Raw genomic sequence first — 27,464 nt, 5'->3', positions numbered from 1 at the left:
TATAAATGGCACGGCAAAGGACCACTAATGGATAAGGACCTGGCAGCATTACCCTCAGCAGCCAGAAGAAATGAGACAGGTAGCCGAGGCTCACCAAATCAACATAATTGTAATACAAAAGCCTTACACCATCAAAGTCCCAGCAGAAAACACACACAAGGTAATGGACTATTCAATACAGACAAGACAGCCTGCTGACACTAACACTAAGATCTACATAGTTCTACTCAACAAACAAATTGATGTCCTTATACTTCACGAGCTCTGTACGAAGTTCAGTCAGTCATACTCAGTATCATCTCCCTCTACTGTCTGCCTTCCAGGGATATAGATGACTTCCTAAGATATATTGAGTTTGCCATAGACCTTGGATCGAACAGTATACTAATAACAGTAGACGTTAATGTCAAATGCCCATTATGGTTCTCAACTTCCTTCGATGCGTGTGGGCGACTTCTAAAGAATTTAATTCCAAACAGAAATTTAACCACCCATAACCTACCCAACAACCTTCCACTGTATTGTAACACCATTCGACAATCTAATATTGATGTCACACTAACCACCAATGACTTACGGACATGCGTCTGGGATTGGGTCACGATACCGGATTGGACGCTGACTATCGAGTCATCTATTTTCACATTGGGACAAGGTACCTGCCGACAACTATGAAGATCTTCTATGCCACACTGACCTACACGCTCCAGCGGTGGCTACTAGACAGAACACTACTTTCGACATCAGTAACTCTAGGTTGGAGATATCCAAGAACTCCTTCTTTAAAAGAACTGTGGCATTTGTGAACAAGTTTGATCTGGACATAGCTGTGGATAGGAAAGGGCTTCACAGAACTATCTGGAGTAGGTTGGCTGGTTGATGGATGAATTCAAGATGAAAGATATCCTCATCAATTTTTGTGTGTGCCAAATACACCTTAAAGGGCACATGTCTGTTGTAGATATTATATATTAATAATAAATAAATAAATAGGGACGGACAGTAGATGTAATCCTAATTATTTACCAACTATTTTGTTTGAATAACTTCTCAATCACTTTTAGATTTGAAATAATCATCTTTAGAATTGAGTTTTGTGGCTAAATTTTGAATGATAAGATCCTATACTTCCACTTTCGAAGGCTAACCTTTTTAATGTTTTCTTGTTGTTCCAGGAATGGGTTCATTGACAATACTCCTTTGGATATGCTGCCTTCTACAATATGCTATGGGATGCAGCCTTCCTTCTTCTAACTACATCGACCAAGTGGCTATCGCAAGCAATAGTTTTGCTCTTGATCTCCAAAAACAGTTGTCAAGTCCACGAGGGAACCTATTTTTCTCTCCACTTAGTTTGTCAACTGCTGTGGGTATGTTGATGTACGGGGCACGAGGATTTACAGCAAGAGAAATTCGGCGTACTATGGGTTATGACACAGCCACAATTTCAAACGAAGATGTCCACTCGGGTCTTCATGAGTTGTTGAACCTCCTCACAAATACAACTGACGAATACGATCTCGAAGTAGCTAATTCTGTCTTCCTGCAGCAAGACTTTCACGTCCTTGCAAGTTATGTGGACGGTCTTAAAACTTTTTATAAGGCTGAAGTCAAAAATGTGGACTTTGGTGGAGATTCGGAGAATGTCATCAAAGAAGTCAATGACTGGGTGGCTGAAAAAACAAAGAACAAAATAACAAAGCTGGTAAATGAACTGCCAACAGATGCTGTCCTCTTGCTTCTAAATGCCGTGTACTTCAAGGGTACTTGGAAGAAGCAATTTGATCCTGAAGAAACGTACGATTCACCTTTCCACAACTATGGAATCATTCATCAGCATAATTATGTACCCATGATGACAATGATGAACGAACCTCTACGTTATGCTGAAATAGAAGAAGGAGACTTCCAGGTACTTGAACTGCCATATAAGGGTGAACACATTGCAATGTGGATTTTGTTGCCTAACGAGCTGGACGGTCTACAGTTCTTGGAGCAAGAGTTGTCCCTCGATCTCCTGCACACAATTCGAGACTCTTTGGAAGAAAAAGAAATCTCAATTGTTAGAATTCCAAAATTCAAATTGGCATACGAGAAAGAACTGAAGAATGAATTGGAACACATGGGCATGAGGAGTGCTTTCAGTGATGCTGCCAACCTGCGAGGAATTACTGGTACACCTAACATCCGGGTTTCGATGGTCTATCACAAATCTTATATTGAAGTTAACGAAGAGGGCAGTGAGGCTGCTGCAGTCACTGGTATTGTAGCTGTACCTCGTATGCTAGATTTAGACGAAAAGAGATTTTCTGTGGACCATCCTTTCCTGTTTTTCATAGTTGACAAAAGACATCACATTTTTCTCTTTTGTGGTCGAGTGACTGAACTGTCCAAGAGCCACTAATATCAATTTGAAATCCTGTAGCTTTCTGATGATAACAATAAACATGGTATTAGTTTGTTGACTTGTATGTATTCTATATTATTAAACTCATGGAAATATGAGTTTAAGACCATTAACTTTTTTTTTCCTAGATGCGGTTCACAGATTACTGGAAACACGATTTTAAAACACCCAGACTAACATGAATCCGTATAAATTCGACAATGATCAATGCTGTCTTCGCGCAAAAGGACATCCTCATTTTTCTGATATATGATCATGGACTGAGACTATTTTACCAAGGCTGAAGCAAGGAATGTAGAGTTCTGTGAAGAATCCGAGAGTGTCATCGCAGTGATCAATACGCGGATAAGAAAGAAAACCCAGAACAAGATAAAGGGACTTCTGGATGGACTTTTAAGAGATTTAGTTCTCTTACTTCTAAACTCTGTGTACTTAAAATGCACATAGAAGAAACCATTTAGTCCTTCAGACTGCAACCATGGAGCTATGCACCACATAGTCATCGAGTAGTCTTGGTGCTTCAACTGGGCATGCAACAGACCTTCAGTATTTCGGAGAACAGACCTGTATATACATAACTTGTAAACTACAATGCCTAATAATTTCAACAACATTAACAGACAAAACCCCTTCAGCATTTTATTGACCTCAACCTGATTTGAAAGGTTCTACTTTTCCAAGAACGAATCAAATGAAGCAGCAAGGCTAATCAGTTAAGTTTAACTGACATTAATATCACTTACCAAAGTTGACTGATATCTTTAGAGTCCTCCCCTCGATTTCACCGTCTCCATGTACCAATTTAATGTTTTCTTGTTGTTTCAGACATGGATTCGCTAACAGTACTCCTCTGGACATTCTGCATTATGCAATGTTGCATGGGATGCGATCTACCTTCTAGTTGCGTCAACCAAGTGGCCACTTCAAGCAACAGTTTGGCTTTGAATCTCCACAAAGAGTTGGCAAAGGAACCCGGGAACCTCTTCTACTCCCCGCTAAGTTTGACTATTGCCTTGGCCATGTTATTCTACGGGGCTCGTGGAAACACAGCAGAAGAAATTCGGAGCACGATGGGTTATGACCAGTCCACATTTTCAGATGAAGGGATCCACACAAATATTCAGCAATTACTGGATATCTTCACAAATAACACAACTGATGAGTATCTTCTGGAAGTAGCAAATGCTGTCCTCGTGCAGAAAGACTTTCCAATTCTCCCAAATTACATAGATGGTCTCAAGTCCCTGTATAAAGCCGAAGCCAGAAACGTAGACTTTGCCGAAGATTCAGATAATGTCACCAAGGAAGTCAATGCGTGGATAGCCGAGAAAACCAAGGATAAGATAAAGAAACTTGTAGATGAACTGCCAACCGACGCTGTCCTTTTGCTTCTAAACGCGGTGTACTTCAAAGGCACGTGGGAGAAACAGTTCAATCGTCAGGAAACAACCGAAATGCTTTTTTTTAGCAATGGGCAATATTCTCGAGATAACGTAGTCCCCATGATGATTATGAGAGAGGAGCCTCTCCGTTACGCTGACTTGAAGGAAAGCGACTTCAAAGTGCTGGAGTTGCCCTACAAGGGTGAGCATTTGGTGATGTGGATTTTGTTGCCTAACGAATTCGACGGTCTTCCGGAATTGGAGCAAAAGCTGTCACTCGACCTCCTTGACAACATCAAAAACACCCTTGTAGAAGAGGAGATCGACAGCTTGTGGATTCCGAAATTTAAACTGGAATATTCCAAACAACTGAGAGAAGTGCTGCAGAAAATGGGCATGAGGAGTGCGTTCCAAAATGCAAATCTGAGGGGAATCACTGAACGGGCCAACATCCAAGTTTCTAAAGTTTTGCACAAAGCTTTCATTGAGGTAAACGAAAAAGGCAGTGAAGCTGCTGCATCAACTATTATTGAGGCTGTGTATATCTCTTTTGATATTAATGCAAAGAGATTTTATGCCAATCATCCATTCCTCTTCTTCATTCTTTACAGAAGAAATGACATGTTGCTCTTCTCTGGTCGTGTAACCGAGTTATGATAAACACTGGCAAAGTTTACATCATTAAAATCTGTAACCTTCTAATGATAACAATAAACATGGCATTGTGATAAAGTTCTATCTTTTCCTTATTAAAGGCAAATCCCTGTCTTCTGATTTCATGGAGCTTGGTCCTTCCTGGATTAACAACAGATCCCATTCCGGAAAAACACAAATCCCATTCTCTATAAACATAAATCCGACATTAAAATAAAAGTATGTGGTTGGTTTTCCTCTCATGGTTGGGTATGTCAACTGTGAAATCGATTGATCCTTTTGAATGACTGAAAGGTTATTTAAATGGATATGTAAAGATTCCGAGAATACCATCGAAGAAATCAGTGCATTGATAGCTGAAAAAACTGAGGACAAGATAAACAGACTTTTGGATGAACTTCCAAGAGATGCTGCTTTGTTGCTTCTAAATACTGTGTACTTCAAAGGAACATGGAAGAAACAGTTCAATCCTCGAGACACGTTCGAAAATCCGTTCCACAACTATGGACAGATTTCTCACCTTAACTTCCTGCTCATGATGGCAGTGGTACATGAACCATGTACCACTGCCATCATGACCGTCCAGGATTAGAGAATTTTTCAGTTGATCTTCTCGACAACATTAGGAACACTCTGGCCGAGGAAGATTGTTCCTAATGTTGGGAATCCAAATACCCTCACTCTTTTGAGGATATATGGATCTCCAAATTTAAACTGACATACCATTAAGAATTGAAGTTAATCCTGAAGAAGATGGGCATCAGGGAAGCTTTCAACGATAAATGTTGAATATTTCAACATTTATCCGAAGATTGATTTTCGAAGCGATGTTCAGCAACGTTGTTGCTGTTGTAGTGGGGTTTTAGGAGCATCAGCGACTGAGACCTTATTGCTCCGTGTATATTGTCTGTAAATTGCGTGTGTTCTATGGTCTGTTTACTGATTAATGGACAAAAAACCCGAAGGCACAAAACCATACAATCTCTCCTGATACCAACTAACTCAGCCACGTTATGAACAAGCACCATAAAAATCTTTGACATTTTCGATGGGAGTTTTTTGCTTCCTTGTAATCCTTCAATTTCTTTAAGTTAATCAGAATAACTTCTGCCACATTGGGAGGCAGGCTGATACGAGGGAGAGCAGACCCAACCCCTTCAGCGTTTTCTAAATTAGATGTTTAGTCCATACTGTAGGAATTCTGCATGTTTAGGTGTAGATCCAGAGCTGAATACTAACTAAAGTTGCTTGTTATTTTAGACACCCCTTCAATTTCAAAGTCTCTCTCTGTACCAATTTAATATTTTCTTCTTGTTTCAGACATGGATTCACTAACAATACTCCTCTGGACATTCTGCATTATGCAATATAGCATGGGATGCGATCTACCTTCTACTTGTGTCAACCAAGTGGCCATTTCAAGCAACAAATTCGCTCTGAATCTCCACAAAGAGCTGGCAAAAGAACCCGGGAACCTCTTCTACTCCCCGCTCAGTTTGACCACTGCCTTGGCCATGTTATTATATGGAGCTCGTGGAAACACAGCAGAAGAAATTCGGAGCACGATGGGTTATGATCAATCCACATTTACAGAAGAAGAAATCCACACAAACATTCACCAACTACTGAATATGATCACAAATAATACAACTGACGAGTATCTTCTGGAAGTAGCAAATGCTGTCCTCGTGCAGAAAGACTTTCCAGTCCTCCCAAATTACATAGATGGTCTCAAGTCCCTGTATAAAGCTGAAGTCAGAAACGTAGACTTTGCTGAAGATTCAGATAATGTCACCAAGGAGGTCAATGCTTGGGTAGCCGGGAAAACCAAGGATAAAATAAAGAAATTTGTAGATGAACTGCCAACCGACGCTGTCCTTTTGCTTCTAAACGCGGTGTATTTCAAAGGCACGTGGAAGAAACAGTTCAATCGTCAGGAAACATCCGAAATGCTTTTTTTTAGCAATGGGCAATATTCTCGGGATAACTTAGTTCCCATGATGACGATGAGAGAGGAGCCTTTTCGTTATGCTGACATGAAGGAAAGCGACTTCAAAGTGCTGGAGTTGCCGTACAAGGGTGAGCATCTGGTGATGTGGATTTTGTTGCCTAACGAATTCGACGGTCTTCCAGAATTGGAGCAAAAGCTGTCACTCGACCTCCTTGACAACATCAAGGGTACTCTTATAGAAGAGGAGATCGACAGCTTGTGGATTCCAAAATTTAAACTGGAATATTCCAAACAACTGAAGGAAGTGCTGCAGGGAATGGGCATGAGGAGTGCGTTCCAAAATGCAAATCTGAGGGGAATCACTGAACGCGCCAACATCCAGGTTTCAAAAGTTTTGCACAAAGCTTTTATTGAGGTGAACGAAGAAGGCAGTGAAGCTGCTGCAGCAGCTATTATTGAGACTGTCTATCTGTCTTTTGATGTAAGTGCAAAGAGATTTTATGCCAATCATCCATTCCTCTTCTTTATTCTTGACGAAAGAAATGATATGTTGCTCTTCATTGGTCGTGTAACCGAGATATGAGAATCATTGCAGAGATTGACGTCAATGAAATCTCCTGTAACCACCTTCGAATAATAACAATAAATATTTTGAGAAACTTCTTTCTTTTCCTTATGTGTTATTAAAGATAAATGTCTCTCTCTCTCTTTCAATCTAGAGGTTACTGTAAAAGAAATGTTAAACTGGCATATTGTAACACAGATGAAACATTCTGATATCTCAATCCTTGGAAAGTTTACCTCCAAGAGGTAAAATTTCCAACCGAAATCAAGCGATCATTGATTATTCTAAATAAGCTTTCATTGACTTCACTCATTAATGGTAAATTGAGTTGTGGATGTTACGCTGGGGTTGTCAGTGTTGAATGGGTAGTTGATCGAGACAGCCCTTTGTAAACACATGATCATAGACAATTCTAATTAAAATAGTCAGAAGTCTGGGCAGGGAAAAATATGGAGATATTAATTTTAATCGAGAAAAGATCAATGCCTCATGGAACCAAACGTTTCTGGGTACTTCTGATTTCATGGAGCATTGGTCCTTCCAGGATAAACACAAATCCCACAATGAAAACAAAAGTATTGCTTTTCTTTTCATGGGTGGGTTTGTTATGTGAATTATTAAATTCCAGTGACCCTTGTGAATAACTGAAAGGTAGCATCGTTTCGAGGTCCCAAGATAAAACAATATTCAACGATTATAATATCGAAGGCCAAGTGACATCAGAGAAAATTCCGTTTCTGATTTTGATTTCGTCTTGTCGATCAAATAATAAACAAAGAATACCTCCTCTAGTGGACGGATCCCACATCAGGGAGGAAAGATGTCACCCATGTTGACCAACCATGAATGACATCGGTTGCATTGGGCACAGGAGCACCATTCCTAAGCATCAAACGACTGGAGAAGAGTCGCCTGGACTGATGAATCATGGCTCTACCATGCCGATGGACGGGTGTGCTCAACTACGAGCAGATGAAGCTACGACCAATTTCATCTTTCGTCGAAAACAGGTTGGAAGCGAGATGGTGTCATAATCTGGGAGAGTTTTACATGGACATCACTAGTTCCCGTCATTACCATTGGACACAGCCTCATCTCCAGGTGCTAAAATCTGCAATGATTCGGACCAAGCTTTGTCCTACATGGTTAATGTGTATCCAAATAACGCTGGACTCTTTCAAGAAGACAGCGCCTTGTCATAAGTCCTACATTGTGCAGAATCAAGTCGAAACACTTCGTGTGCTCCTCTGGCTGCCAAATTGCTCCAATTCAACCTCATCTAACATTTGGGGGAAACGCAACATTCACCAGTCTACGCTGGTGCCTCGCTCGGTTCCCAAACTCTGCAACCTCGTTCCGTCCAGCTGGTCGAGGACAAATGAATACCTCTTTGGCGCTTTTAGATATGTGGTCATGGCTTGAGTGTGTATGAAACCGTTATCTATAAGAAGGTAGAACCAAGGATTAAAATTAATTCATTATACCAGGAAGAGTCAAGTGTGTTAGTTAGGATAGATGTCTCTTTGGGAGGGCGTACCTACTTGTGTAGGCTAAGAGCTGCATTCTCTTTTCGTGTCTTCCATTCATTGAGTAAAAAACTCTTGTGGATGGCACAGTTGAGTTCACAGAGTACTTCTGAGATGGTTGCTTTCAACACACCAGTGATTTCGTTTCTTTATTACATGTATGGAATTTAACTTTGGTCAAAAAGGTGGCAATTCTTCAGTAGAGACCTCATGTTTGTTTTTATATTAAGATGATTTAGAGGGTTTTTAAATGAATGGGTCAATTAATGAAGAGATCAATTTTCTGATAATTTAATTTATTATTTTACAGATTTTTAATAAATAAAAAACGCCAAAAGGATAAAACTTTCGAGACGTCACTCCTTAGACTGAAGGGCACGAAGATCACTCCACAAGTAACGACCAATAAAGGAATATTCTTCCCACCAGTTGGGTTGAACTTTGTTCATCAAATAAGGCTTCCACTACAACTGTCCGTCTGCTGTTGAAACTTTTACTATAAAAGATACTGGATCAGGATTAAAGAAATAAATACTTAGCTGTCCATGGAATACTGTAAACTGTCCATTTGAAGAGTTCATTTCCACAAAAAAGGAAAGTATTGCAAAAGATAAGCATCCTTAAAATATGTTCCACCACAGAGAGAACCGTGTTTGGTGCAGAAAGAACTGTTTCAACTACAGCTCAGTGACCCGTCCACAGAAGAGAATCATTCCATTCCTCTTATCAACAATTTGAAACAGAAAAGGATGATCTACCATGACGATCTTTCTGGATTTGCGACGATCAATTTCAACTCCTGTTCCAGCAGCTGTCTCACTTCCCTCTTCGTTCACTTCAACCACAGCCTTGTGAGTAATAGCTGACACAGAAAGCACCTCAGCAGCGCTGATCCCACTGAGATCTGCAGTACTATTGAAAACGATCTTCATTTGCATATCTTCCAGTGTCTCTTTCATTTCCTTGGAGTATTCCAGTTTGAATTTAGGCAGCTCAATGAGATCTACCTCTTCATTCTCCAAGCTACTGTTGATTTCTTTCAGAAGGTCTTCTGAGAGTTTGGCTTCCAGTTCAGGCAGACCATCCAACTCCTCTGGAAGCAAAATCCTCATTACAATGTGCTCTCCCTTGTAGGGAAGTTCCACAACTTTCAAATGGTACTCGTCAATAATGGCAAGCGGCAACTGTTGTTTCTTCAACTGCATCGTAGTTACGTTTCCAGGAGAAGATTCCAATCCATTATTGTAAAATGGTAATTGTAGGTTTTCTTCTGGATCAAACTTCGTCTTCCACGTGCCTTTAAAGTAGACAGCATTCAAAAGCATGACAGCAGTTAATGGACTTAACTTTCCTACAAGTTCCGTAATTTTCTGGTTTGTGTTTTCTGCAACCCACGAGTTGATCTCACTTGCAACTTGCTCTCCTTCGTTCTGGAAATCCACGTTTCTTACAAGTGCTTTAAAATAATTCTTCAGCTGTTCGATGTACTCTTCTTTGATTTCTAAATCCTTTTGTAGAAGTGCAGCATTGGCTACTTGAAGATTGTACTCATCGGATGACTCCATCAGCTCCAGTACCTGCTGGTATCCTTTAGGTACTTCTTCATCCGTAAGATTTGCTTTGTCATAACCCATCGTCTGTCTTATTTCTTCTGCTGTGGATCCTCTAGCTCCGATTTGCAACATGGCAATGGCTGTGGACAAACTAAATGGTGAATAAAACAGGTTTCCCTTCTCACCTGAGAGCGTCTTGTGTAGATTCATAGCAAAGTAGTTATTCGCCTTTGCCAGTTGGTCATAGTGATCAGAATCAGGTACAAGGGTACTTGCAACGTAGCACATAAGGAGACTGATTTCTAAAAGCAGTACGATGAGACCCATGGCTGGAAGAGAGGAAAAGAAAGCGAACCTGAACTTGATTTTTTCTTTAATTAAAATTAACATACGAAAAATCACATAATTTTATTTAATTCATAAAAATAAAAACAATTGCCGGATTTTTATTGATCTTATTTTAATGAAATTTGGGAAGGTTCAATAAATCGTTCTAACAAAGCGAAAAAAAAAATCATTGAAATCTGTCCAGTGGGTGTCCAATTATAACATGCAGACGGACGAACGGATAAAGAATAACTGTCAGATATCCTTTAGTCCAATTTATGTATGTTGTAGATTCATTTAACATAGTATTTCAATATCCCACTCTAAAAAGACGGTATAACCCTCAATGTCTGCTGAGTAACCCCATCATGGTTCCCTTAAAAGAATCCCTCGTTTTTCAGTGAAATATAATGAACTTGCAGTGAAATTAGGAATTCTGACAATGAATTAACCACATTTGTTGGTAGAAACTGTTTTATTATAAATCTTCTCCATTTTCCTTCACAAATTTTCTTCTAAAACACATTAATATCTCAATCGATGTGCCATGGCATTTATGGTGTGCCTCAAGATCAGGAAAAGCACCATTAAGATCAATGGTAATTTCAATGTGTGGCCAGTATGCTAATAAACTGGCATCACTCAAATTGTTAACTAATGACTACATTTCACTGACCCTTCCACCAAACAGAATCATTCCATTCCTCTTATCAACAATTTGAAACAGGAACGGGTGATTTGCGATGAGCCTCGGGGCATAGGGATTAACTGAAACCACGACAAACCCAATCCCTGTTGCAGCAGCTGTCTCACTTCCCTCTTCGTTTACTTCAATGAACGCTTTGTGAATAATGGTGGACACAGAAAGCTTGCCGGTGGAGCTGATCCTGGTAAGATCTGCGTTAGTGCTGAAGACTTTCCTCATTTGCATATCTTCCAGTGTCTCTTTCATTTCCTTGGTGTATTCCAATTTAAACTTAGGAATCGCGATAGTTTCGACTTCTACTTTCTCCAGACTACTGTTGATTTTATTCAGAAGGTCCTCTGACAATTGAGCCTCCAGTGCAGGCAGACCATCCAAAGCTTCTGGCAACAAAATCCTCATCACAATATCTTCTCCCTTGTAGGGAAGCTCCAGCACTCTGAAACCTCTTTCTTCGATAAAGGCGTATGGAAAGACTTGATATCTAAGATTCATCATGGTTACACTTTTGCTGGAAGTCTTTAATCCATTATTGTAAAATACTAATTCTTGGTTGTGGTGTGGATCAAACTGCGTCTTCCACGTGCCCTTAAAGTAGACGGCATTGAGAAGCATGGCAACTGTGCGTGGATTTAACTTTTCTACAAGTTTCTGAATTTTCTGGTTTGTGTTATCGGCAACCCACGAGTTGATTTCTTCTACAACTTGCTCTCCTTCCTTCTGGAAATCCACATATCTTATAAATGCTTTGAAATAAATCTTCAGTTCTTCGATGTACTGTTCATTGATTTCGAAGTCCTTTTGCACAAGGACAGCGTTGGCAACTTGTAGAAGGTATTCTGTTGGTGATGACTCTACCAAATTCAGCAGCTGCTGGTATCCTTTGGGTATGTCATCATCCACAAGATTTTCTTTGTCATAACCCATCGTCTGACTGATTTCTTCTGCAGTGGATCCTCTGGCTCCGATTTTCAACATGCCAATGGCTGTGGACAAACTAAATGGCGAATAAATCAAGTTTCCTTTCTCAGCTGAGAGCTTCTTGTGTAGATTTAGAGCAAAGTAGTTATTTGCCCTCGCCAACTGGTGAGATGAGTTAGAATCTTGCACGGGCGTGCTGAAAACGTAGCATATGAGCAGGCAGATTCCTGAAAGCACTGTGGTGAGACCCATGGCTGGAAGAAAGGAAAAGTAGGGCATTAATACCTTTAGGAGACAAAAATATCTTTAGCTATAATACAACTTTGGAAACTCTCATTTTATAACGAATGGCAGGTCACGTCAAACAACTTCTTTAAAACTGTTTTGTCTGCGTGTTTCCACTAGAGATTACCAACTGTCTGAGGACTCTTCTCACCTTCTATCCTTAAGGTTATCATATCAGTCTTATCTTTAAAAAAATGTTGCTTTAACCTCTTGGAAACTGGTTCCTTAGAAAAAAGCTAGCAGCAACCTCACAGACCCATGGAATTATCGACTAATTTTGTTTGTTCTAATTTTGGATTTCATTATTTTGTATTCTGCCAGGAGTTAACAAACACTTCAAGATCACTTCTGAGATGGTTGTTTCTGACCTAAGTACAATTTTCACTGCAAGGACATTTGAAGAATTAAGTTCTTCACCAAAAATTAACGTTGCTTATCTTTGAAATATTTAAATTTTAAAAAACTCAAGTTTCCTGTTTTAAAATCCGTTTTTTGCCCTTGTTTTTTTCCACCCTAGTAAACCACAACAAACACGAAATTTAAGGATCAAAATACCGGGAATTGAACCCACCGCAACACAAATAAGAAACTAAAGATACTTACCTTCTCGATGAAATTGTGTGGACTGCTACTCCACTGTATTAGATAGGGGGGAAACACTCGCGAATTCTACCTTGTCAACGACCACCACTAAGACTTCTCCAAGCCTTCAGATCAAGTTTTGGCTACTTATAAGGCGTGCTTGTAACGCGACTCACGTAGGAGCTGCAATACTGGTTTTTACAAAACATGCGCATTTCTCCCATGGTCACTTCTCAGTAGAAAGCAAAATCTTTCAGAGCGTGTCTTGTATGACGTCAGCTCCATTTCCCAAAAATCAACTTACGTTTCTTCGCTGCCCTTAGGGAACCATCTTGACTAAGATTTATGGTGGTGTCCAAGTAAGACATAGCCTCCGGTGGTATTAGGAAATGTTTGTTTACTGATTGGTGGATGTTTTTACGTTGTCTTCAATTATACTTCAAAATGAAGTACGATGTAAGGTACAGACGCTGGATTTGATTCGTTTTGGATGAGTTTGCACTTTTAAATTGCACCTGAGGTCAGCGGGAGTTTGATTTATACCATTAGGTTAAAATCTACTCTGTGGGGAGGCAACAGAAGTAATGAAGTCACGCTTTACAAATATCCTTCTTGAAAAAATTAAGTGATATTTTTGCTGGTAATGGACATTGGGTTACGTCATTGCAATACACCATTCGCAAAGTAGGAAAGAAAGCTTTAGTTGGTTTAATTTGGCCATTTGATCTTCAATTGCAAGAGATAATGTTTAGGATAAGAATGATGCCCAAATTCTGAATGGCGCTGATATATTAAAACTCAAGGTTGTTTAGGGAGTAGCTGGAGTGAGTTAAGGGGTCTATTCTGTTACCAACAACCAGAGGGAAGTCTCATTAAGACAATTGTAGACGAGGTCGTGAGGTGAAGATATGAATTTCAAAATTTTGATGTTATCTGAAAAGGAACGAATATTCAAAGTGAATTCCCTTTTTGATTATTTATAAATTTCATCAGAATCTGATTGCAGGTTTATTGACCACTGTCTATCCCCATACCGGGTGGGAAGGTGGTGGGGAATACTTGAATTCGAATCCCATTAATAAAGTGAGGAATTTTTATGAGTCATTTTCACATCGTGGCTGCGTTGTTGGTTTCAGTCCAGGGTTTTCCCAAGGGAATTTGGGGTTTTTCGGCCAGCATACAGCAAATTGACCACAGAACACACGCAATTTGTAGACATACTGAGTGCCTACAAACTATCCACCCGATTATGAACCTCGATTAAAATTTTAGCGCAAAATTTGCATATTGTAAAATGGTTCGCTCGTGCATACTCATAAATGGTCCACCACAGAAGAAAATTTGTTTCTTGTTGTTTTTAAGGTGCGTGAAACAATCTGTTGTATGTTGAATTGATACAAGTTTTCCTCTCGAAGATTTCCACTACACAGAGGTGCCCACTGCGCATGTCAGTAAGAAGTTCTACAGCTGCTGTTACACGAGTTTCATAGAAACATTAGCCAGAACTCGACCTGAAGTTTGGAGAAGTGGTCGTGGTCATTGGCATCTCCTTTCCCCATTTGTAAATGCATCCAGAAGGTAAGTAGGGATTGTTTGTGTCGATGTACATAGCTTATTATGTTCATTCCCCATTATCTGCTCTTTATTTTACCACCCCTGTCTTCTGTATTGAGTCAAAGAAAACAGGGCGACCAAAATGTAGTCTTTAAATTTCTTTAAATGAATTTTTCGATATTCAAATTAGTAAAGCCAAATTGGTTAAAAATTTTATCCAACAGGTCTCTTCTTGTTTTCTTGTAGAGTTTTTTTTTATAATTGTGGTATTCTGGTTGTTTGCTGGATGAAAAACCCAACGTTTCAGGGAGAAAAAAATCGTTGCTATCTGAAGTGGATAGATTTAATTTGTTAGATTACTCCCACGTGATCTAACAAATCCATCACCATCAGCAATTTTCAATCCACTGCAGGATGAAAGCCACTGCAGCAACTTTCCAGTTCCATTTACTGCCCACGAACCTTTGAATTTCATCTGTCCATCTCTGTTGTTGTCTTTCGGGTTTTCTTTTAGTTCCTCTTGGGTACCATTCTGTTATTTTCTTAATCCGTCTGTCTTCACAAATGCCATGCCAAGTAAATCTTTTGATTGTGTTTAGGAAAGTATAGAAAATCATGGATTTCTATATTTAGCCAACAATTCAGCCAATAACGTGGGTTCATCATTTTCGAATAGAACGTCACTGGTCCAGCGCCATCGCTACAGACTTAATAAACAAATTAATAAGATGTAGGTCCAGCTTTCGCTCCAATGGCAGCCTTCATCCGTCATCAAAGACTTGGCCAGTTCCTTGATATACGAAGAAAGAATCCCTTGTTCCACACTGTTTGCTGTTTGAGATGAGGATATTTGAATATGGATAAACACCGTCCTCACCGCACTGGGTGATGCTTCTGTATCATGGCAGCCACTGTTATGTTGCCATTTTTGAATAAAGTCCCTCTGTACCGTTTTGTTTCCGTTGTTGTGTCGGTGTTGTTTCCTTCATCATTTCTTTACCTCACGAGGTTCCTTTGGTATGCTTTACCCATTTCCAGGCCACTCCTATGAGAAGCTACAGGTGAAAACCTTACTGGTCCCTAAATTTTGCACACCGGTGTATTTAAAACAGGTTTCACTTGACCACCTACACTCACTGAGAGTCGTTGGTATGTGGACAGAACTCGCTTGATTAGGATTTTTCGAAACTTCAATGGTTTGTTCATTATTGCCAAGAGGGATAGCATCTTGCGTGTTGTCAGCGAGTTGTTTATCATTTAAACAGTATGATGTTAGGCAAATTCCCTGACCTTAATATTAGTATTAGTAATGGGCACATTGTGCAAGGAAGCCTATGGCTTATGCTGCAACAGCCAAAATAAATAAATAAATAAAAATAATAATCAAATAATAATAAGAAGAATAAAAACAAATTAATAATAAGAAAATTTAAAAATAATAATAATAATTAATAACAGAAACGGAAATGGACAACCTATGCTTGTGTTGACCTTTGAATTTCCCCAAACTGTCAGCCTCTACCACCCATGAAGGCAACTTATTCCAGTAATTTATAACTCGCTGGCTAAAATAAAACTTCCTGCAGTCCAATCTAAACATTTCCCCCCGTAACTGGAAATTATGGCCCCTACTTCTACAATCATTTATGACCGTGAAAATTTCGTCCTCATTCATTTTACTGATGCCTCCCTCTCAGAGCCTTAAACACCTCAATCAAATCTCCTCTAAGGTGTCTAGTTTCCAAACTCTGCAACCCACATATTCGAAGTCTTTCCTCATATGGACGCCCTTTTGCAGATCTCACCAGGCGAGTTACCCGTCTTTGGACCCGTTCAAGAAGAAAGTCTTTCTTTCGGTGGGGTTTCCATACTTGAACACAGTATTCCAAGGGTGGGTCTAATAAGAGCCTTATATAATGGGATTATGACGTCCCTATCTCTACTAGCAATTGTTCGATAAATCATCGATAGGACACCATGGGCCCTCCTTGTAACCAGTCTACAGTGCTCTGAGAACTTCATATCTGACCGTATCGTAATACCCAAGTCCCTTTCCTCCATTACCGGCTTTAGTTGAACTGCACCAAGTGAATAAGTTATTTTGGGGTTACTCTTCCCCAGGTGCAATACCTTACACTTTTCTGGATTAAAGCATAGCTGTCATTTTTCTAACCATTCCTGAAGTCTAGGTCTCTCTGAATGACGGCAATCATTAAGTACTCTACCAATCTTTACATCATCTGCAAATTTAGACACCACGCCCTCTATCCCTTCATCGATGTCGTTTATGAAAATCAAAAACAACTGTGGCCCTAATATCCTTGAGGAACCCAGTCTGAGGAATAGCCATTTATCACAACCCTCTGCCTCCTGCCCTGAAGCAATCCTTCTATCCATCTAAGGATTTTCCCAGTGATTCCCACCTGTTCCAGTTTATAAAGTAACCTCATGTGGGACTGAATCAAATGCTTTGCTGAAATCCAAATAAACAACGTCGAAATTATTCCCAAAGTCCAGCTCTTGAGAGACCCTGTCAAAATAGCTGACCAGATTAGTTAAACGTGATTTTCCCTTTACAAAACCATGCTGAGTATCCTTGAGAATTCCACCCTTGATCATAATCTCCATGATTTTCCCTACTACTGAAGTTAGACTAACCGGCCGGTAATTTCCCACTTCACTCTTAGAACCGCCCTTATGTATTTAAGATTGGCACTTTTCCAATGCAGCAGAATCACTCCCGAGTCCAATTATGTGATGCTCTCATAATTAGCTTCAATGGTTCAATGCACTCCCTTAAGATTATAAGGTAAATGCCATCAACCCAAGTAGCCTTACTGGCCTGTAGGTTCCAAAGCTTTTTCATTAAATGAGAGGAACTGATCCTACTTACAATAAGCAATGCCCAAACACTTACCTTCTAGATGAAACTAGCTAAAGTTCTCCTCCAGTATACTGGAGAGGGATGGACCACTATGAAGCCTTGCACTTTAACAGTGCTCGTCAATTCTCTATGCCCTCAAATCGAGTTGTGGGGACTCATATGTTGTTGTGAAACTTAAAAGGTAGAAACCTTTTAAGGAAGTGGCATGTACAGTATAAAGAAGGAAATAAATTTCTTCTTTATCTCCCCTTCCTTCCGGCCTCTTAGGGTTAGAGAACTTTTCAAGATAACATTTCTTCTAACATTTCATTGACGTTATTCAGCGAGCAGCTGGAGTTAAAGAATGAATCTGGAAAACCAGAAAGACGGACATGACAAAACTGGAATTCTTTAATTTTTTCGGCTTCTACTAGGTAGATTTTCAAGAAATATGAAATTTCTTGAAAACCTTCCTAGTAGAAGCCGAAATATTGCATGATGAAAACAAACAACCATATCTAAAACTCAACTAATAATCAAAAATTATATTTTATTATTTATATATAGATAAGTGGTCTTAGTGTTTTGGCTCCTGTGTGTACCCTTACCGTTTTATTTACTTTTTACTGCACAGTGTAGGAAAATGTTAGAAAGTAAACTTTTAAAAGAAAGAGCAGAGACAGAAATACTTAACATCTAGATGAAACTAGCTAAATTTCTTCTCAAGTATACTGGGGAGGGATAGGACTACTCTGAAGCTCCTTGACAGTGACCCGTAACTGTCTAAGCCTTCAAATCGAGTTGGTTACTTATATATTCTTATGAAACTCACTTAACAGGTTTATACTGGATTCCCCACATGCGCATTGCTCTCGGGTGTACAGAATGAAATCTGTCAGAGGGTGGTATGTACAAGGAAGGAAATACTTTTTTTGTTTATCTTCTCTCCCGGCTACTTAGGGTCAGAGGACTTTTCAAGATAGATCGAGAGAGAATTTGTTCGTATTGATATTTCCACAGTTTCGTATTGACGTGTTTCATCTATTTAATAACCAACCCCAGAGTTTCATCACTACTGATTTGGAATCTTCATTCAAAGACTCTTATTGTGAGATTCATTCTAATGCTTCTGAAGGTAGTTCTGATGATAACTTGGACTCTTCTCTACTCTCCCCAAATGAACTAAAGATCTCAACTCAAGATATGGGAATATACCAGGACCTATCCTCATTTTTAACTGAATTTAATGGGGTTAGAAAGTAAATGGTATTTAACGGACAGTGTCAAGCTGTGTTGTTGTTGTTGTTGTTGTTGTTGTTGTTGTTGTTGTTGTTGTTGTTGTTGTTGGGTTTTAGGAGCATCAGCGACTAAGGCCGCATTGCTCTGTGTATACTGTCTCTAAATTGCAAGGAATTACTCCACAGGGAAACTTTCGCTGTCAAAAAACTGAAAGATATTTTTAAGACACTAATAGAAATCGAAATCTGTGGGATTAAATGCAAGGATTTCCGGCAGATTTGCTACCAAATGGGCAGCGACTACAACTGATTACTTTTTTGAAGACACTGAAGCATGTCTTCTGGGTGGAGGTAAACTGCTGATAAGATTATCAGAACTAAGATCTGAAATTTCAATGTTTCCTAGTGATCGTAAAGCTGAATCCACGAGGAAAACAGCCCTGGTGGGTAGCACATTGGGTAGGATCGCCGTCCTCCCCCACACTAAGTGGATAAGGCCACAGTTCGAGTCTCGTCCATGAGGGATGCAACTTTAATGGGCCTTTTCCAAAACGTTGCTGAATTAGTCGGTCTCAGGCGAGGGTGGTATGGGTTATTCATCCACAAAGCAGAAAATCGACCACAGAACACGTGCAATTTACAGAAAATATACACAGAATAATACGGCCTTAGTCGATAATGATCCTTAAACTGTACCACAACAACAGCAACAACAACTGGAGATAAACTGCACAGATTCGTGGACTTGATTCATCGTGATTGTAAAACAGAAGGGCTTATATACCTTGCCGATTTATTTAACAAACTGAACACACAGAACCTAGCACTTAAAGGTGAAAACTTTTCATGGCTAATGACAAAATCTCTGCATTTAAAGAAAACCGAAAGAAACCCTCGATGTCAAAAATGAAACATCTTTCTGTTATCATAAAATGTATTTTGAACAATGAGATGGGAAGCCTTTTGCATGTCGCTGACTACACAGATCTCTTAAAACCTGTTGAGGCCCATTAATGGACTGGAACACCCACTCCATCTGCGAAGGTGCAGATATCCAAAGAGCTATGCCGCTCTCGTGGGTACCACATTAGGTACATCGTCGTCGAACCCTCACCAGTTGGAAAAGATCCGAGTTAGAATTTCGTCAATGGCGCGAGGACTTTTAATAGATCGTTTTCACAACGTGGCAGAGTTAGTCGGTCTCAGAGCTGGTTTTTTCTTCTGGAAAAATCGGTTAGAATTAGTAGAGGCATATGATGCAGGAAAGCAAGCTTATACAGCATCAGCCAAAATAAAAAAAAACTCTCCTCATTTCACCCATCCATACGTTCCAAAGTTTGTCCAGTTCTGCCTTTAATTTATTTAAGCTACCAACTTCCACAGCAACAGATGGAAGTTTGTTCCAGCAATCAACTACCCTCTGGCTAAAGGCAAACTTCCCCACATCAATTATTCAACTGTCTTTCCTCAATTTGAATTTATGCCCCCTCAGGCGATTAAGCTGAGCAAACGAAAGAATCCCATCAGAATTCAGCATGCTCAACCCATTCAAGCCCTTGTACACCTCAATCAGACCGTCCCACAGGTGCCTGGTCTCCAGACGCTGCAATTTGCAGAACTTGAGCTTTTCTTGGTAAGCGGATCTCTTCGTTCCCCTCACCAATCTTGTTGCCCTTTTCTGTTATCATTCTAGCAACTCTACATCCTTCCTAAAATGAGGCTTCCAGACCTGTAAGCAGTAGTACTACTGCAGTGTTGTGCTCTAGTACTCAAGGCGTATCTTGACCACTGCCTTATACAAAAAGATAATCACACCCTTATGCCTACTAGCAAAATTCCTGTATATCATTGACAAAACCCCATGACCTGCTCTAGCAGCCTGTCTGCCCTCCTCAGAAACTTCATGTCTGACTGCACAATTACACCCAAGTCTCTTTTATTCTCCAATACCCTGAGTTTAGCACCACACACAGCTGGGAGGTTACTCTGGGGGTCACTAGTGGGCGCATTCCACAACACCAAGAGGGACGTCACCGACAGTGGCAACATATATAGAGACGGCACGGTAGTCCCTTTCAGTTCGTCAGTACGAAACCCGTGAAATGGGAAAAGGGAAGGATCTGATGGAGTTGGAACTGGGAATGATTTGCCACTTTAGAAAGGAGAAGGCATGCATCTCGTCAATCGCAGGCATTGTCCGCTGTTCAACGACGGTCATAGTGAAGGAGTGATGGGAATGGCCCGAACAGAGACACACAACCACCGATCGTGTGGGCCCAGAGGGACCACCGGTTGACAGTTGAGATGAACGGCCCATTGGTACGTGCTGTCTGAGCAATAGACGGCTCACGATCTCTAAATTAACGATTGATTACAACCAGAACGCAGAGAGAAACGTTTCCAAGCACACCATCCGGCAGAAGCCCTACGGATTGACCATCAATGACACCTCCACCTGCAGCGGACAAAGCTGCAGGTGGAGTAAAAGAGTCGCCTGGTCTGATGAATCAAGGTTCCAACTCAGCTCCATGGACTGGTGCATATTGAACAGCAAGCAGGTAAATAGTTGCACCAGACTGCCCAGTTGGATGAAAACATGGACCTCATCGAGTTCTTCATTCCCATTGAACACATGCTCACCACCAGATTGTACCAGCGTTGAGCGGATCTTGTCCGTCCAGTTCTTACTACTCAATCTGGACTTTCACTACTAGAGCTTGAACAACTTTACTTCTTATCAGGTTAAAGAAACTAATTTTCAAGAACTTCCCAACCACTTTTCTTTGATACTACTCAAGGACTATTACTGTCAGCTTTGGTCACACTGAAAGTAAACCTTCAGCACCGGATTGTGACTGTTCTAGTTTTCAGCGAAATTCTCTAAACAAATTGTCAGAGATTCCAACAGTTTGCAATGGACTTCGTCTACATGACATGATTTCAAGTTCTTGAAGACCATTTTGTTTTTTGTTTTTTGTTTTTTTCCCAAACTGGGCTTCTAAGGACAGAGGATATTGCTGGCACCCACTGGTATTTATTCACTTTATATTATTATTATTTTTCTATATTGTATTTTATTTTAATTTATTTTCTTTTTATATCTAGAATGATCCCAAACTCTTTAAAACTACAGTATTTTGTTTCTTGTGCGTAACATCAGAGGGCGCTACTTGACGAATCATACGAGTGGTTTCATTTTATTTTCAAGGGCATCGAGTTTTTGATACACGAAGAGGGATTCTAATTGCCAGTAATTACCACAGAAGTTGCCAAAAGAAACGCTTTCTCTTCTTTTTTTTTTTTAATATTTGTGTGGGCCACTCTTTAAGACACCATTATGGAACATTTCGTTTGACGCGTGGCCAGAAAGGTCAAGGACATTGGCAGACATTATAACGTTGAAACGATAAACAAATAGTTGACCACACGCAGAGTAATACCAGGAACGGAAACAGAGAACAAATCATTAAAGCTTGGAAAAATCTTTACAAACGAGTTCTGTCCTCGTGCCAATGACCTTCAACGAAAAAGTCACTTCAGAATTTTGGATAACTAGCCGGTGCTGACCAAAATTTTCACTTCTTGGAGATGACTTGAACTTTTCTAATTTATGCACTCGAAACCTGTTTTAAAGCGCGTGCGTGTATTTGTGATTACTTTGGCTGCACTCGGCACGTTTCACTCCTGTTAGGGATATTACGCAATGGGACTTACAAGCAAAATAAACATTAAAGAATATTACTTTGGAGGACATTTTTCTTAATTGAGAATATACGTTTTACAAAAAATTAAAGCTACAGGAGCCTTGACCTCTATAAAGAAAAATAACTTGGATGGGAACCGTTTCGGGACCTATTTTCGTATGAGCCATTTCCTCAGCTTAGTAGAGCAAACCCTCAGTTTGACGAGATGTTTAAAAATTACCCGGCACGTACTTCGAAGCTGTTGGTTACAACTTCTACCCCTAATGTGTTGTCATCACAATTTGGCTTACTGGTGGGGTATGGCAGTGGCCTTGAAGACCAGCTAAGCAACTAACGTGCAACATTGCTCCAAGCCACAAAACCGCTGTTTTAAACACTGAAAAAACACATCCCAGCATCAGATGCCCGGTCCTGTACGTCTTGGCAACAGCTAACTTAAGTGTTTTTAATCTACGGTGAAGGAGATTTATTCTCAGGTAAGTCCACTGTCTCCAGTACTTGACTTTTCGTAACAGATCTCTATTAATATAACATATTTAGTTTTGTTATTTAATGCGCATGCGTGTGTTCATTAAATTTTCCATCTGCTTCGAATGTATCCAACTTTTTGCGTTTTGCACTCAACAATTTCAATAGCGTCCTGATACTTTGGTAATGGAGTTAGAGTTTGCGTTTGTTTCCTTTTCTCCCGGATCCATACACAATATCCGAGTCCAGATGAGCTAAGTTACCTGTCCTCTCGCTGGCATAGACGCCCATGATTCAAGTGTCGGCCAAAGATAGAGCTTTGCCTAGTTCTTGAAAAAAAAAGGGACCAATAAAATAGTAATATGTTAAATTTCAGCTTAATTCCTTAGGTTTTTTCCACCCAGTGTGGGGGGGAGGACAGCGATCCTACCAACTATGCTATCCACAAGGGCTCTCCAGATGCTTGCGTTGTGTTAAGTACCCTCAATGGTAGCACAATTGATAGGATCGCTGTCCTCCCCACACCTGGTGGAAAGATCTAATTTTTTGAGCGTTTTTCACAATTTCGCTGAGTTAGTCTGTCTCTGGCTTTTTCTCCCGGAGACTCGGGTTTTTCATCCCGTAAACAGAAAGTAGACCACAGACCACAAGCAATTTACAGACAGTATACACGGATCAATACGGCCCTAGTTGCTGATGTTCCTAAATCCGTATTAGTACAACATTAACAAGGCAAGCGGGGGCACACTGTCAATACCCAATTTCTTCAATTCCTTGTGGATGATATGATTTAAATAGAGAAGTTCAAGGGATTGGTTGAATTCTGATATCGTTTGCTGCACACTGGATATCCTATTTTTTTCTTATAATCCTCCTTTCGAGTACAATGGCTTTGCCCTTGAAATATTGTTTTTCTGCCACATTTACACAAATGGAAGAACCACTTACTCTCCAGTCATGAAATCCATTTGAGATGGATACTTTTGAGAAACCAGCTCTTGAATCGTGGATCCTGCTAAACGTGCACCCACGATAAGACCTTTTTCAAAGTCTGATAGATCATGCCTCTTCCCCATTCTGGCTTCAAAAATACCTGTTATCGAATAACCTGGTTTTTTCTCCAGGAACAGTTGTTTTCATCCAGTAAACAGAAAATGGACTTCAGAACACACACATGGAGTAATATGGCTTTTGTTGCGGATGCTCCTAGAACCCCACTACAAAAAATCATCACTGCATGGTCATAAAGACGTCATACAAAAACTACTGGTGGGGAAAATAATGGCGTTTCCATTATTTTCTCCACCCTCTGTATACGGTTCATATTGGGTGTTACAGTTATTTTCCCACCCACTGTACACATCAGCAAATTACCCCATACGATGGACTATAGCCTAATTGACCGATGCACCTAAAATCCTACAAAAGAAAGTATTTATTTTCGATGAACAATTTTTGGTTTTGTATTCATAATTCACCAAAATATTTAAATTTATACTGTGCCTGTTTCGAGAATTATAGATTTAATTCCAAATGCGAAAGAAGTTGAGAACGCAATATCAGGTCATCAAAATGAGTCATCAACTGGAACACTTTCTAATCCAATCGGATCTTCGTCTAAAATACCAATTAGGACTTCGAGGAAAACGAACGCGTAGAATATTCCACGAAATGTGTTTCCAGTAGTTCTCGTTAGCAGACCTAAGTGGAGGAACAAGTCTGGAGTGCAGTGAAACGCTACACTGACATTCGCACGGAAACAAATACGGGGAAACCCAAAATAGTCATCGTATGTTGTTGTCTCAACCAATATTGTGGCACCATACTTCTGCGCATGTGTCAATGACAAAGCCATAATATTGATGATCTTCCCAGGAGATAAGGGCATTTATAGAAATTTCATTTAGACAGAGTGTGGAGGGGAAATAATTGATCGGAAAATGCTTTTGTACTCTTTCTACATTCACTGGCCAAAAAATTAGAAACCCTTTGGAAGTTACGCCAAACGATAAGTTGTCACATGGTATGATTTCAAGTTTCTTAGTATTAGATGCTTTCCAGGGGCTTCTTTGTTGATCCGGGCATGAAGAAGGCAGGTGATCTTTCTGATTTTCAGAAAGGTGTCTCGAAAGTCATATAATAAGTGCGAGATGGAAGGAGAATGCAACTGTAAAGGGAAGAAATGAGGGGTGTGAAAGGCACACTCATTGAGGGAACAGTTTAATCATAAAAAAAATGTATGGTCTCAGTAACACCAACACTAGACAATGGAGGACTGGTAAAATGTTGCGGAGTCTGAGGAATCCCGGTTCTTGCACTTTCACTCCTATAGTAGGAGCAGAATATGGGGAAAATGACATGAGTCCATGCACCGATCCTACCAGGTATCAACAAAGCAGGCACCTTAATTTTCGTATAGGATTCTCTTCTGCACCTGAATTCTCTTCTGGGCCTGAACTCTTCTTGAAACTCATCCTGTGGAGCTTAGTTACATTAGAACTCAAACCTTCTTGTTACCTAGATTCTTCATTTGTATCAGTTGCTGGTGAAGATCTTACCTAAACTTCTTTTAGACTGTCTTACTGTTGAACCTTTATCCTCTACTTGCACTCTTACTCTACTTCTGCATCTGCTAAGAAGACCATTCAATTGTTTATTGGAGTTTATCACCAGGCCACAATCCACTAAGAAATTAAGTCCATTAAAGGTAAGGATCCCATACAATGGACAGTTGTTGTAGGGTTTTAGGCGCTTCAGCGACTTAAACCAGGTTTTTTCCACCTGATGTGGTGAAGTCAGCGATTCTATCAACTGTGCTATCCAGAAGAGTCTTTATTGGGCTCTGTGCTGGACTCTTCACTTGCTTTTGACGACTTTACTTGAACTTTGCACTTGCTAGAGTTCTTGTTAATTCTTTTTTCTTTCTGGTCCCTTTTTCTTTGGGACTGAACCTAACTCGTGGTATCAGAAAGATCCCACCTTGGTGGTATGGATTATACATACACCATTTTTTTATTTTTGCTTGCCCTTGATTCTCTTTGGGGATGATTTTGGTGGTGCCTCTGTTGGTACAGGATATTTTATTTTTTAATCTTTATATTTATTTTATTTCTTTCTTTCTTTTTTGGTGTCGTCTAGGTTCTTCGGGGGGGGGGTAACCATTTCGATGGAACGGCAGTCCTGTCACACTTCAGATTGCATGCTTTTGTGCAACCAATGCGTGTTAAAAAAATAAATAAAGCTTCATGCAGGAACAGAAACCAGGAAGCAGTTTTCCAAATGATCACTGCTTCCTGGTTGCTAACTGCCCACTCTTACAATACGTCAATAACTCATCTTTGATAACTCAAGACTTGCATTCGGGTGCCGCCCTACATTAATATACAGAAAAAATAATTAAGTACACTGCTCGACAAAATTAACAGAACACGTAGAAAAAGTGGTGTAACTCGAGTTACTCCTTCAATAGAATAAGGTGCACTCAATTTGTTGATTTAAGGAGTTACTGTTCTAATCTAATATTTCCTTGTTGTTCCAGGTATGGCTTTCAAATCACTGCTCCTCTGCGCTTGTGTCTTTGCTTCTGGTGTCATCGGATCAAGATTATCCCAAGAGGTTGCGACTGCAAGCAACAGTTTTGCCATTGACTTACATAAACAGCTATCAAATGGACCTGGAAATCTCTTTTATTCTCCTCTCAGTTTATACACTGCTCTTGCCATGCTACACTATGGGTCACGAGGAGTTACAGCAAGAGACATTCGCAATACAATGAAATACGGCCGAACCCTTTCGGACGAAGATCTGCATATTGGTGTTCAAGAATTACAGAATCTTCTCACATCAGCCACTGATGACTATATCCTTGAAATAGCCAATGCTATACTTGTCCAGAAAGACTTCCCAATCCTTTCAGGGTATGTAGAAGGTCTCAAGAGACTCTATAATGCTTTAGCGAGCAATGTGGACTTCGCTCTTAATTCCGCGAGCGTTACTCAACAAGTCAACTCTTGGGTGGCCAAGAAAACCAAGGAGAAAATAAAGAAATTTGTGGATGAACTACCACCGGAAACTGTTGTCATGATTCTAAATGCAGTATACTTTAAAGGCACGTGGAAAAAGCAGTTTAATCCTAAATATACATTTGAAACAGCATTTTACAACAACGGATTAGTTTCTTTACAGAAGTCCGTGCCCATGATGACAATGAGCAACAAAATTTTTCGTTTTGCTAACATGAATCAAAGTGATTTCAAGGTTCTAGAGTTGCCTTACAAGGGAGAAGACCTTGCAATGTGGATTTTATTGCCCAACAGGCTGGATGGCTATCAGGCACTCGACCAGCAGCTGTCGATCGATCTTCTGAACAATATTGAAAAATCTCTGAGAGAAGTGAAAATTGACACCATCACGATTCCGAAATTTCGGTTGGAATACGCAAAAGAACTCAATGATATTCTACAAAGGATGGGCATGAGAAATGCTTTTGAAGACACTGCCAACCTAAGTGGAATCAGCGATCAGGAAAAAATCCGAGTTTCCAAAGTGGCTCACAAGGCTTTTATCGAAGTGAACGAAGAGGGTAGTGAGGCAGCTGCGGTCACTAGCATTCAAACTGTGCCCCTTTCTATAAATATAGCCCTGAATGTATTTCATGTTAACCACCCTTTCCTGTTTCTCATTGTGGATAAAAGAAACAACATGTTGCTATTCTCGGGTAGAATTACTCAGCTTTAATAGAAGAGATTCGAGTTCAAAACACGATGGTAGATGTTATGATA

General features: G+C 40.0%; 2 protein-coding genes and 4 pseudogenes across 3 annotated transcripts; 4 read left to right on the top strand and 2 right to left on the bottom strand.

Moving 5' to 3' along the window:
• Positions 1–1,175: 1,175 nt before the first annotated feature.
• On the top strand, positions 1,176–2,465 carry LOC150075638 (intracellular coagulation inhibitor 1 pseudogene; annotated as a pseudogene).
• Positions 2,466–2,657: 192 nt separating this feature from the next.
• Positions 2,658–4,447, top strand: LOC150075637 (serpin B3 pseudogene; annotated as a pseudogene).
• Positions 4,448–5,672: 1,225 nt separating this feature from the next.
• LOC150075636 (serpin B3-like) lies at positions 5,673–7,016 on the top strand. The gene has a single exon (XM_090388318.1). The coding sequence runs from the start codon at positions 5,766–5,768 to the stop codon at positions 6,975–6,977; it is 1,212 nt and encodes a 403-aa protein (XP_090244444.1). The 5' UTR covers positions 5,673–5,765; the 3' UTR covers positions 6,978–7,016.
• Positions 7,017–8,802: 1,786 nt separating this feature from the next.
• LOC150075635 (intracellular coagulation inhibitor 3 pseudogene) lies at positions 8,803–13,002 on the bottom strand (annotated as a pseudogene). The gene is made up of 2 exons (XR_016547892.1): positions 12,878–13,002; positions 8,803–10,367 (listed from the first exon to the last, which is right to left on the bottom strand). The product of XR_016547892.1 is annotated as an intracellular coagulation inhibitor 3 pseudogene (transcript).
• On the bottom strand, positions 10,576–20,560 carry LOC150075634 (intracellular coagulation inhibitor 3 pseudogene; annotated as a pseudogene).
• A 1,830-nt stretch (positions 20,561–22,390) lies between these two features.
• Positions 22,391–27,464, top strand: LOC150075633 (serpin B3-like). Its single transcript, XM_090388359.1, has 2 exons — positions 22,391–22,691; positions 26,222–27,464. The coding sequence occupies exon 2, from the start codon at positions 26,224–26,226 to the stop codon at positions 27,418–27,420; it is 1,197 nt and encodes a 398-aa protein (XP_090244485.1). The 5' UTR covers positions 22,391–22,691; positions 26,222–26,223; the 3' UTR covers positions 27,421–27,464.

Source organism: Mastigoproctus giganteus, chromosome 14 (genome assembly GCF_048544385.1).
Source record: "Mastigoproctus giganteus isolate SK-2022 chromosome 14, ASM4854438v1, whole genome shotgun sequence".
In the NCBI taxonomy this organism is placed as follows: domain Eukaryota; kingdom Metazoa; phylum Arthropoda; class Arachnida; order Uropygi; family Thelyphonidae; genus Mastigoproctus; species Mastigoproctus giganteus.
The sequence above is the reverse complement of the archived record's forward strand: the minus strand, read 5'-3'. Positions and strand labels throughout refer to the sequence as shown.

What these genes read in the sequence shown, in the direction of transcription:
- LOC150075636 (XM_090388318.1), top strand. Translation starts at nt 5,766, where the DNA reads ATGGATTCACTAACAATACTCCTCTGGACATTCTGCATTATGCAATAT.
- LOC150075633 (XM_090388359.1), top strand. Translation starts at nt 26,224, where the DNA reads ATGGCTTTCAAATCACTGCTCCTCTGCGCTTGTGTCTTTGCTTCTGGT.